At 46.2% G+C, this 12,258-nt stretch overlaps 1 protein-coding gene across 1 annotated transcript in view; it reads left to right on the top strand.

Moving 5' to 3' along the window:
- SPA17 (sperm autoantigenic protein 17) overlaps positions 1-12,258 on the top strand; it is a 382,615-nt gene that overhangs the window by 118,085 nt on the left and 252,272 nt on the right. The window contains exon 3 of the mRNA XM_069614536.1: positions 2,607-2,677. Coding sequence (XP_069470637.1) covers positions 2,607-2,677 — 71 coding nt within the window. The remainder of the gene's footprint in view (positions 1-2,606; positions 2,678-12,258) is intronic.

The raw sequence follows: 12,258 nt of genomic DNA, 5'->3' as shown, positions 1-12,258 counted from the left end.
TCGATAATCTACATCACACTACCATTAAAGAACCAAAGAACTTGCTGTGGTATAACGAGGTTTGGATAGATTTAGATGGGGATGGTGGGATAAACTTAATGGTCGCCCCAGAAGAATACGCAAGAAGAGGTAACGGCTTAAGAAGTGTGTGCAAAGCATGGAGGCCAATAAAGGGTACACCCGCTTGGGATGAGGCTGTGGCTGAAGCTGAGCACTACAGAAGGGAGAACGGAAAGAACAAAATAAGTAGTTTGTTACTTTAGATGTAACGAAAGGGGGGAATGTATGGGAGTGAGGGGTCCCCAGGCCCCCTCGCGCCGTACACTCCTCAGTACGAGGCTTGGACCACGTGCCTCTGGTAGTGGGATTGCCCCTTGCCCTTATGTAAAGTTAATCCATCTTTTGTGCCCCCTTTTGACTCCATCTTGGGTAAACAGGCCTCAGCTCCCCTTCCACCGCAGCAGCCAAGGACAGAGACACAGACACACACAAGGCGCACAGGCAGCTGGCTGGCCCCCACCCTTGCACTCCCCCTGCGAAGGAAAGCTCTGCGATCCATTCTCACGCTGAAGCCGGAGAAAGTTGCAACAACCAATATGATACAGTTTTCTTCCTCTGAGATAACTGCTAGCATGAGAACAAGCATGTGAACCAGGATGAGCTAAGCACTTTCTGCTCGTTCATCCCCATTAACGTGCAAAGTCACCCACCCTCATTTAGAGCAATTTATTGCCATCTTGACCCTGCGCTCTCTGTAAGGTATTTCTTTCAAGTGCCAGACCCTCGCCTGTGCTGCAAAACCCACCCAACACACCCACTACTAAACTTAAGCATCTTATCACAATATATGTTTTTACTTATATTAATAGGCTTGAAGTTTAGGAGATCTGTGAAACACAGCTTGATTCTTTTTACATGCACAATAAAGGTCAAGGCCTCCAATTAAAGCCACGAATGACCCAATTGTACTGACAATAATTATTATGTGTGAACTTGTGTAGAAATATTAAAAGTAACATAAAATGTTTAGATAATTTGTTATTTAGTGTTTTACGAATGCAACATATTAGCTTAGGTAGTGACCGGACCCTGACCTGCGTGGAGCACAAGATATTTGACGTCCATCATCTCGTCAGCCACTCAGCCAACCAGAAGGAAGAGATGCCACCTACAGCACCACACCGCCTGGCCAATCACAAGCACTTTTTGTTAGTTACTTCAATTGATATATATACCAGTTTGATGTAAATGTTGGTGAGGCAGTTTTTTGTGTTATTTCCTAGCTGGAGAAATAAACCATCCTTTGAACTCTTGCAGCCGGGTCTCGGTGCCTTCTTCCCCGAAAGGGGTGGTTATTTTATTTTCTCTCACACGTAGTAAGCCGGGGAAAGGCACCTACATTTTAATTTTTCACCATATATCTATTGGGCAAGACAGCTCACCTTTTTTAAACTATTACTTCTCAATTTTCTTTCATTGTTGGACTGGTTCACTTGGGGTAATACACCCCTCTTCTTCCGCTTTGCAGGTTCACTGCAGGACTTGCAAGATGCCCGCCTTGTAGTATGCTACACTTCTCTCCAGGATATTCTACTTCTTACAGGGTCTTTTCAGGCTTCTCCACACCTACCCCTCAATGGACTACACCTCTCTGACCATGCTCTTCCACTCCTTTAAGAACCTCTTCACGCTTTTTTTTCTTTGGGCTTCTCACAAGCAAGATGTAGCCACAACCCTTTTCTTTATTAAGTACTTGGGTTTTCACTATTGTTATATTACAATTCCTGAAACTAACTGGTCAGGGCAGAACGTGCTCTGTTTTCATGCTCTAAATGTCATTGGTCTGCAACTGTCATAATGCATCAGGTCGTGTTTTCTAACCCTGTACTGCTTCTAAAGTTCTTCTTCACAAGCAGCTCATTCTTCATCCCAATCTGTCAGAAGGCTGGCTCTCCCTTGAGTTCCACCTTAGCTTATTCAGGCTCTTTCTCCCACCTAATGTTAAATTCGGATGCACTGCAGTTGTCAGATTGAGAGCACTTTGGGGTTGTCTAGCTATAAGTGTTCCCTGATTGTCAAACTGTGAGTAAAGTGGAGTTGTTAATCTGTGAATATAGTTGGACAGTGCAAAGTGGAGCACACTCGGGGATGTTGGAAGTTTACATTTCGGGACTACTTATTGAAGGCATACATTGGTGGGTGTAGTGCCAGCACAATGACCAGATTGTCCACTGGTATACTCCATGGCACATTGTCGGGGTAAGAGTGAGTGTTACGGCTGGAGCAATGATCACACAATGTGCTGTTGGTTCCAGTGCTAGCACCAGTGCAAATCTTGTCGTTGCACAAGCGCTAAAATCACTATTGTCGTGCTGACACTACACCTAGAAACGGATGCATGCCATAACATTTGTCGCCAGGTGCACAATCTGTGACGCCCCCGAGTTTGGCAAATTCAACATGACCTCTGCCAAACATAGTTCATCATTTGCTGGAGTGTTTGTTAGCAATCATAGCAATTGGAGCTGACCGGGCTCCAATATATATATATATACATGTTTTACATTACCGTGGAAATATATTTATATTTTTCTTTTAAATCTTAGAATCAGACTTTGATCCAGCTCAGTGGGGAGCTACATTGGAAGACAGATTTTACAATAATAAAGCTTTTGAGGTAAGTGCCTTCTCAGCTTTTAATGGCATAACAATGTGTTTGTAGTTTTATCAATATCTACTTTGGGCATTGAGTTGTATGTTTAACTCTATACTTCTGTAATATATATATGTGTGTGTGTGTGTGTGTGTGTGTGTGTGTGTGTGTGTGTGTGTGTGTATATATATATATATATATACATACATATGTGTTTGCATTTATAATAACCTTCTTGATTAGTCAGCAATGAATGAAATACTAACATGATTGTTTATTTGTGTCTATGTCAGCACTGTATCGTTTCGACTTTTTGTCAGTAACAATAATAGAAAACAATGTTGGGGCTATGAATAAACAACAGTAAAACGAAGGATTGGATTATGTATAAATAATGCCATACATGTGCAGTAAAGGTTCAAATTCAGTGCTGCCATTGGGGTAGATGTATAGGTTGCGGGAGTGACGGGGCAAGGGGAAAGGGCATTCATGAACGGGGGAAATCATGACAACTGCCCTGTGTAACATATGCTCCTTGTGCGCAGGTGCAGCTCGAGAAGTCCATGGGGAGAAGTGGGAGTGGGGGCACCCAAGGGCGATGGGGACCCAGGACCATGGGCCATGGGTAGAAGTGATAGTATATTAATCACTCCGCAGCCATGGTGGGATATAAGCTACAGGTAAGTAAGTCACTTGGGTTTTTGCACTGACAGGCCCAGTGTTTGAGGGCTGACCTGAATTTCTCGAGCACTCAGCCACAGCAGTGTGCTGGAGAAATGGTGCAAGCCGATTGTTCCCAGGAGACTGTAGTCGCTGGGAGAGGGGTCCAACTATACTTTCGAGAGGTCAGCAAGCAAGACACCTGGGCATTCCCTGGAAAAGGAAGAAAAGTTGCTGATAAATTCAGGCAAACCAGATCTATAGCGGGGTGGGGTAATCGGTTTCAAATCGCCCTTTGGCAGATGGGCCTGAGAAGAGGACTCTGGGGCGAGGGGATGAGCCAGGAGGTGAGCAATCATGGAGAGAGTTTCAGTTTCCCTAAGGTGCAACAGTGTTTTGTGTCGTTGCCAATGTCAGCGGGGTACCTCATTGGTTAGATGCCGTATGAACGTCTCCTTGTTGCCAAGCTCAGGTTGTTCAGTGTCTCTCATGGGAATGGGCCACATCCAGATTATTAAAGTTCTGGTGTTCAGTTCAATAAAGTAATAAAATGTATGTAATTTTGGGGAGGTGCAGAAGGGGTGGTCACGATGGTTGGTGCTGGACAGAGAGGGTCAAGATGGCCTTCTCCAATAAAGAATGGGTAACGCATACCTAGCCATAAGAGACTGACGTAGTCCCACCAATAAGCTTCGTAGGATGCTTTCAAATTTGTTGCAAACTTTGCTCATGTTAATATTGTTAAAAATAAGAAAAAGGTTTAGCCACGTGTAGTCTGCGCTGACAGCTACCTTTCATTCAGGTCTGTTCCACTGTGCTGTTTTAATTGTGCTCTCCCAGCTATGTCTGGACCTGTAATAAACCGCATTGCTTCTTGCTTTGTGCACGCTGCATTTTTGATTATTTTGTTTTCGCATCCATTACCTGCTACTGCAGGTCCCCTAATACATTATGAAGGCCCCAGATCTTCTGTTCCATCGTCCAGCTAAGGGTATTCCGTCCGCCTTTCATGGGGGCGCTGGTCAGGTGAGTGCAGACCAGTCTCACGTGCACCACCAAGGAAGTCCCGCAGATGCAGAGTTCACAAAGGTCTGCCTGGTCCCAAGTGCCGCCTGAGCTCAGATGGAGGTGTGAGCCACAGGGAAGGCTTGGTGCCGGGAGGACTGGAGGATCTCTACGACACATGAGTGTACCTTACATGAAAGCACAAAGCTGTGGTTGCATGCCCACAGAGGGGGGGGGGGGGGGTGATATTTTTTAGTTAGTGTTTCGGACGCATCCTCAAGGTGGGAGGGTGATCAACCGCAGTAGTCTTAGATATTAGTTCCACCCCGCACTTCGGGAGGGGGGGTGTGACGGGCACATTTGTGTTAGAGCAGAAGTGGGCATAGAAAGTGGTGGACCCAATTAGATGGGAGTTTGCATAGTGTAGGCGATTGTATAGTTGCATCATTGTCGGGGATGGGGCGTTTATGATTTTTCTTGTGGAGCTGACGGAGGGCACACAATAGGGACTTATGTGTTGGGTATGTCAGTTGGTCTGATTTTTGGTGTTTTGTTCTTTTTGTAGTAATCAAAGGAGTTGTTGGTTTATGTGGAGTTGACCAAGGTGGCAGGGTCGACACCAGAGATAACTTGAATATGTGCCTGGCTTAGAAGTGTCAAATGCAAAGCCGAAGGAGGATGAGATGTGGCCTGGGCATTTACCTATTAACATAAAAAGGTTAAGAAAGAGATGGGCCTGTGGAGAGGGCAGTATTGTACTAACGAGTGTGTGTGTGTGTGTGTGTGTGTGTGTGTGTGGGCGGGCCTGTGGAGAAGGCCTGTGAGTGTGTCAGGCATGAGTTTGCTGGCCTGTGGCAAGGGCTAGTGAATGAGGAGAGGGCATGAGCTGAATGAGTGGTAAGTATGGCCGTGTGAGGAGAAGGTGGGGGTGTGTGAGTGGAGAGAGTGTGAATGGAGGATTTCAGGGGTGGTGTGCAGGGAAGAAGGGTCATTTGAACAGTGGGGAAGGCTTAAATTGATAAGGGGGAAGAGCTTTAAGTAAAAGTAGAGTAAGGGTACAGACGGGTGGGAATGGCTTTTAGGATGGACGCACCCATACATCAATTATGTAATAAGTGTCCCAATTATTGTGATAAGATATTAAAATACCACTTCCAGTGGGTTCGGGACACTGCTGTACAGTGTTTATGCGAAAGGCCCGGGTAGGGAAAGTTCAATAGTGGAATAATTGAAAATATGTACTCGTACCCATTAGCAACATATAAGGGGTCAAAGCTCAAGAGCAGGCAGCATATTTTAGGGCTTTGGAAGCTCTACGAAGAGAAAAAGGAGGAGCCTGCGGAAAAAAGGCAGACAGGATATCAATATGACAGAACTGCCTAGTGCGCCACCCCCTCCTTACGGGTTGCATCCAACAATGAAGCCTGCTACAGGGTGCACTAAACCACGGCGTGTGTCCCAGAGTTGGGGGCATTTGGAGATGGGGAAGAAGAGTAGCATGGAGGGCAGATCTGGGGAACCCAAAGAAAATGGTGACCGAAAGTAACTGACAGACATGGAGAAAAACACACAGCAACAGTTGGACACTATATTTAAAGAGTCAGAGACGTTAATAGAAAAAGAGGTGAGGAGGTAGCGGAAGGAGCAGAGGACCACATGGGGTGGTGATGGGTGGACATCTGGAAAGATAAAGTTCAAATTGGATAATGACTAGTCCAAAAAGGGGGAGGAAGGAATGGATATGACTGAAGAAGACTGTGAAGTGTCAGATGAGGAAGAGGAGGAGGTGGAACTAAGCACATGGGCCGAGGATCCCTGGGCAGCAGATGAGGAAAAAGAGAGGGGGGAAAAAGCAAAGAAAGAAGGGGATAAGGGTGAGGCGGGTAGAGATTGGTAGACAAGCCTCTGCCGTAGAAAGGCTAAGATAGGGATAGCAAAGGTCACAAGAGGGATGCCGGACGTAGGCCCAAATGCCTCTGCTACAGAAGGGACGGGAAAGACGCACGCTATGCGGTATGGCAGACTATGGATAGAGACAATTTGATATACAGCTTGCCTACCTTCGTGGCGGGGGCGAGCAAATGCATATACGCTCTCGAAAAGGAGACAGAAATATGAAAAGATTGTTTGCTGCGATAATAGGGGAGTGAGGGGACACAATCTGGGAACGGGTGGGATACAATGGGGTGAAACTAAGTACCAATATACATGACTGAGTGCCCATTAATAACTGCAGTGCACACTTGTGGAAAGTACTAAGAAGTATGTATCCCAATATCTCAGATTTAGGGGCGTTAATGGCCCGCAAGATGAAGCCAAACAAAGACCGCACAGAATATATAAGATGGATACAAGATCTGTGGACATTAAAGGCAGGAAAATCCTGGGACGAATGCATACCCTTTCCTATCACATATTGGTTAAAGAGCTTCCCCCAGATGTGCAAACCTCTTTAGATAAGGTAGTGGGGATAGAAGCAAAGGGGTGGCCAGAGATACAGGTGACTATTGTATATTATTGCAAGTGGAAGCAAGAAAGGGAGAGGGAATCTCCAGATAATGCCAGTACGATAGTAGCTACCAGAGATCTCCATGGAAGGGGCTCACCCCAGGTCTGGTAGAAGTGGCTCCCGTCCAACAAGGGGGGATCCCAGTAGGGAGTGGGCAACAGCAGGAAGGGTACATTCAGCCGCAGTATACCCCACAATGGGGGATGCATCAGCCCGCGTTTTACCCACAAGGAGGAACGTACCAGCCAATGGGGTATTACCCACAAGGTAGAGGGTACCCACAAACATGACAGGGGTGTGTATATACAGGAGCAGGGAACAGGGTTTTTGAGCCATGCCTCATTTGTGGTCATCAGAGCCCCTTTGCACGCATGTCTTCAATATACGTTCCCTTAGCCAGTCTTTCTTCCACAATCTAGTCTCTTCCTCCTCCTATATTCACAACATCAAGACCTTCATTCCAATAGTTTCTTCTGATCTCTTTCGGCACTGGGTAAGCCAAATCTTCACCGCGCACATTGTCACTCCTTCCAATATTAGCGCTCCCAATATCACCTCCAGCCCATCCGATAGCCATGACTGCATCCATGACCATATGTATGCTATGCAACTCTGATCCTTTCCAGTCCCCTTTGCTTCTTCCTCCATCTTTGCACGCATTCGGGATAGCTGATTTCTGTCAGTGTATCATTATCTTTGTTGTTGGCAGGTACAAATGTGCAACAGGAACTCCCAATGTTTGCGCAAAATCCTCCCTCCATTGCAGCTGGTAAATCCAGAACATATCGGTTCTGGAGTGCCACCAACCGCACTGCTGAGAGCCTTTCCTTTACGGCGTTGAACCCATTCACTGTGGAGTTGATAGTCACCATCAGTTCCCAACGGTTTATCTGCAGCCATTTCGCATTCATATAAGTCTGTGCAAATGGGATAAATGATGCAAAGAACATCTGCATTCTGCTGAACAGCCAGTGTTCGGCCGGTACTTCATCCAGTGCTGTTTCTGATGCTTCTGAGAAGTAATTGCCTCCTGTCTTAACTCTCTTCAATTCTGCCGGTGTTTCACTCTTGCTTATCTGTTCCTTTTCTACAGAACTCTTTTTCCTTCTGTTGGTGTCCATTTTTGGAAACTCCTCGAGCTACACGTCCTTTTGCGGCACAACCAATGATGGCATGTTGATGTGCACCTATGAGCAAATTCCTCCCCATTTGGGTGGCAGCTTCTTGTATGCCTTTGATCCGCACGTCCAGTAGTGATCCATCAGAACTGCAATCCCTATATTCATCGCTGCATGCTTTTCTTTGCTTCTGCATCCTGTGTTTTCCCCCACTTCCACTTCACTGTCATTTTGGTAACACAGTGCAGGTGTCTTCAAGGGTATTATTGGCATTGGTCCAGCTTCATTTTCCACCCATGTGAGCAACTTTGCACTTGTGTCTCCCACTCCTTCAGGCACTTGTCATTTTATTCTTGTACTTTGTTCACTGCGGATTGCGCTAGTGACAGGTCCTTGCTTCCCACCACTGCATCCTTCCATCCGTCTTCTGTGCAACTTGACCATACACAAGAATCTGTGGTCTCTCCCAGATCCCAGGTTCTCCTCCTGTCTCTTTCACTCTCATCCATGGCATGGCAGTTCCTTCAATGTTACTATCTTTGCCTATCCTTTCTCAGGCCCATCAGTTATGTATTGTATTGCTTCATCTAACTGCCAGTAATTGTTCATCATGTCTAATGTTTTTATGTAATTGTCTTCATACGGGAATGTTGCTCGAGGCATCCATCTCAGTGTTGCTATTTTCCCATGAAATCTTCCTCGAGTTGTTACCATCGACAAGACACACCAGGCATTGAGCTCTTGCTGCTGGTATTTCAGTTGCTATAAATGTTCTGGAGGCACTCTTGGCATAGGGAATTAATGAGCAGACATAACGGCTATCCCGGTGGTTTCCTTACCTACTTTTGTCATGTGTTTCTACCACATGTTGTTAGACACTCGAGCAGGGTCGGTGAGATGGAGGTTCACCCCTTTCATGTCTGTGTCAGCACTGCGCTTACCACTCCTTACCATGCTTGCAGTGCTCTCCAGTCCACCTGACATTGTTGTTCCACCTGCTTGGTTCAGGGGAATGTTAGTAGAGGATACAGTGGTAGCACTAGCAACAAGCGAAATCCTTCAAAATATAAAGGCAAACACCCCCTTGAAATAATGAGACATACCAGTATAATCACATTCTTTATTATTTTACCCATCTTTACCTGTGCTACTTCTGCAGCCTGAAGATATAGTTGCCCTCCTGACGTGTGTAAATCTGTATTATTTTGTTAGTATCAAGTTCATTCTTTAAGCCCCGCGAACTAGGTAATCATTGATAGCAAACATGGAACACTTGCTCCCACACTGCACTTATTGCCGGGTCTCTCAGTGTGGCGAGAATAGGAGGGTCGCCTTGTTTGAGTTGTGGGAAAGCTTGGGCCAAATATTGTACAAAGGCGAGATAATACACTCCGGTTGTTCGTGCTCTGAAACTACTGGGTCTTCTCACAGTGGGGACAAATTGGTTCGAGAGAGTATCAGGGTGATAGTCAGTGGGTAACATGAATAAACATCAGTTATTTCGGTCGGCTTTCTCGAGAAATGTATGTAGATAATAAAATAACAAACCGTGTACCTCACCCTAAGTCTATAAGCAGTACGTTCCCTATCTCTACTGCCCTTGAGCGAGTAACCATTGGGTGTCCTCCACTCGGCAGAGTAAATTCAGAGTTGTCTTGCAGCTCCTCTTGCTGCTGACCATTAGCCCTGTTGAACTCGTTGCCAGGCGAGGCCGCTGCTTTGTAGGGCTTGATGTCAGACAAGTGGTTCCAAACTGTCTTTACTTCCAGTTGGACAGCCTTATCTGCTACAGCTGCAATGGTGTGGGGGCCCGTAAATCTGGGTGCATCCCACTTTCTGATAAAATGACGTTGCAGGACCACATTTCCAACCTCTTAACCTGCCTTTTTACTCAAGAGTCTTTTTGTCCATTGTCGCAGTTGCTTTCTCCATTGTCTTCTGGGCCTGCCCAGAACCATTGTATCTGGTGAGAGATAAAAGAGGCACTGGCAATCAAGGAAGTAATGTAATCATATATCTCCTGACCTAACATGTCTGCGCTACTCTCAGCATCTTTCAAATCCCTAGCGGGAGGAGCCAGAAGGAGTTGCATGCACTGTCCGGTCACCACCTCATGGGGCATTAAATGGTGGTTGGACCCAGGTTTATTGCGCAATGCAAATAATGCGAGTGGTAGGCAGTGCAGTTAGTTTTTCTTTGTGCTCTGCTTTGTCTTAGCTATTGCCTCCTTCAAGAGGCCATTCAGGCATGCACACTCCCTGTTTGCTTGCGGGTGGTACGCACAGGAGAACTTGCGTTGGATGCCCAGCAACATAGTGATGTGCTTGAACATCTCATTGGCGAAGTGAGGGCCATTGTCAAACCGCAGACCCTCACACATGCCTCATCACGGGAATACTTCCCAGATCAGAAACTTGTCTACCCTGAGGGCATCAGTATACGAGCAGAGGCCTGCCTCAATCCTGCGAGAGATTGGGCATACAACCATTATCATGTACTGGTACCCTTGGCACACTTGGATCATGTCAATGTTGTCAATTTGTAGATGCTGGAATGGAACTCCTGGACGTGGTATGGCTCCTCCCACAACTCTTAATGTCTGTCCTGCAGTGTACTGTTTGCATACAAGACAATTGTTCACAAACTCAGCCACGTATTCCGCCAAATTGCTGCCATCTGTTTCTCCAAATTGGCAGCAATGACCTCTTTCCCTGTGTGCATGAGACAGCGTAACTGTGTCAGTGCTGTGTTCAATAATGCCAGAGGCTTCACCACATTTCCTGTGTTGTTTTGCCACCATAGGGCATCTGTTGGAGATACTGTACATACCCTTTTTTGTCCATAAGTCCTTTTCTTCCCTGGGTGCAGCTCCCTGCAACTCCATAATCTGTGCCTCTGGCAATACATTGTACCCTTCCTTTAGTATCATTGTCCTCGCATTACGGACAGTTGATGCTGCCTCCATCTCTAGTAACACTCCAAAATATGCTATGTGCTTTGCTTCAGAGTCTGCTGCTTCGTTTCCTCTTGAAATTGCATCTTCCCCTCATGTGCGTGCCTAGCACTTCACTATTACTGCATGTGCAGGGTAATCAATCACTTCAATCACTTTTCCCAATAAAGGTGCATGCTGTAGTGGTGGCCCATCTGCCCTCCTGAATCCTCTCCTGCTCCATCTTGACAGTCCAGAATGTACTGTTGACGTCACGTATGCAGAGTCTGAGTATACTGTCACTTCTTTTCACCTGCAGTTTTCTAATGCTAGTATTAAGGCCATTAATTCTGCTGCTTGTGCTGAATAATGGGGTGGTAGTCGCACACTTGCCACCACCTCACTTGTTCCATCCGCCCTCAATCTCACCACTGCTGTCCCTGCATGTCTTACCCCATCTGTCTGGTCAATTGTTGACGACCAGTCAATGTACAGCACATCTCCTTCCTCAAGTGCGACCTCATGAACTTTATGGGTGTCACTGAACATCTGTATGTTTGCTGTACAGTCCTGTGCATAGTCGCCTACCTGCAGTATCTCTGCAAGAAAAGTTGCTGGATTGACAAGTCTGCATCTCACTATTTTAAGTAATCAATTTGATAGTATCACCTTGTATCCTGATGCTCTCTGTATCGTCAAGGTGCTCTTTGGCCTCTGCAGTATTACGAGGAGTGAGTGTTCGACGTTAAATGTGGTAGTGCACCCGATGGCAGTCCCTGCTGATGTCTTCACTGGAAATGCAGCAGCCGCCAAGGCATGTTTGCACTGATAGTGTCATCTCGTTACTGGGTCAAGTTTTCCACTGTAGTAAGCTATGGGCTTGTGCCCCAAACTCGTCCTCTGTGTCAGGACTGCCCTCATCACTATGCCATCAGTGTGTGAGAACAGAAAACATTCCCTTTTATAGTCTGGGATCCCTTACACTGGAGCTGTGCCTATTGCTTCCTTTAGTGTATTGAATGCCTCAGTCATCTCATCCATCCAGTTCATTGTCTTGTGTCCCTTCTGTGTTTTCTTCAGAACACCAAGTAATGGCCTCGTGTATGTACTGTAGTCGAATACCGATGCTCTGCATTAATTGCACAACCCTTAAGAACTGCTGGATTTCTCTTACTGTCGTGGGTTTGCTTGTCCTGTGTACTGTCTCGGCCATCTCTGGTGTGATCTGTCAGCCATTTTGGGAAATTATCTGCCCAATGTATAGTACTTCTTTCTGACAGTACTGTAGTTTGGCCTTGTCCACCTTGTACCCCTTGTCTGCTAACACTGTCAGCATGTTGTGAGAAACCTAGGGGTATTCTCCCATTTGGACCCCGAGAAT

The sequence above is a fragment of the Ambystoma mexicanum genome, chromosome 9 (assembly GCF_040938575.1).
Source record: "Ambystoma mexicanum isolate Mex_15411 chromosome 9, UKY_AmexF1_1, whole genome shotgun sequence".
NCBI classification, from domain to species: Eukaryota; Metazoa; Chordata; class Amphibia; order Caudata; family Ambystomatidae; genus Ambystoma; species Ambystoma mexicanum.
The sequence above is the reverse complement of the archived record's forward strand: the minus strand, read 5'-3'. Positions and strand labels throughout refer to the sequence as shown.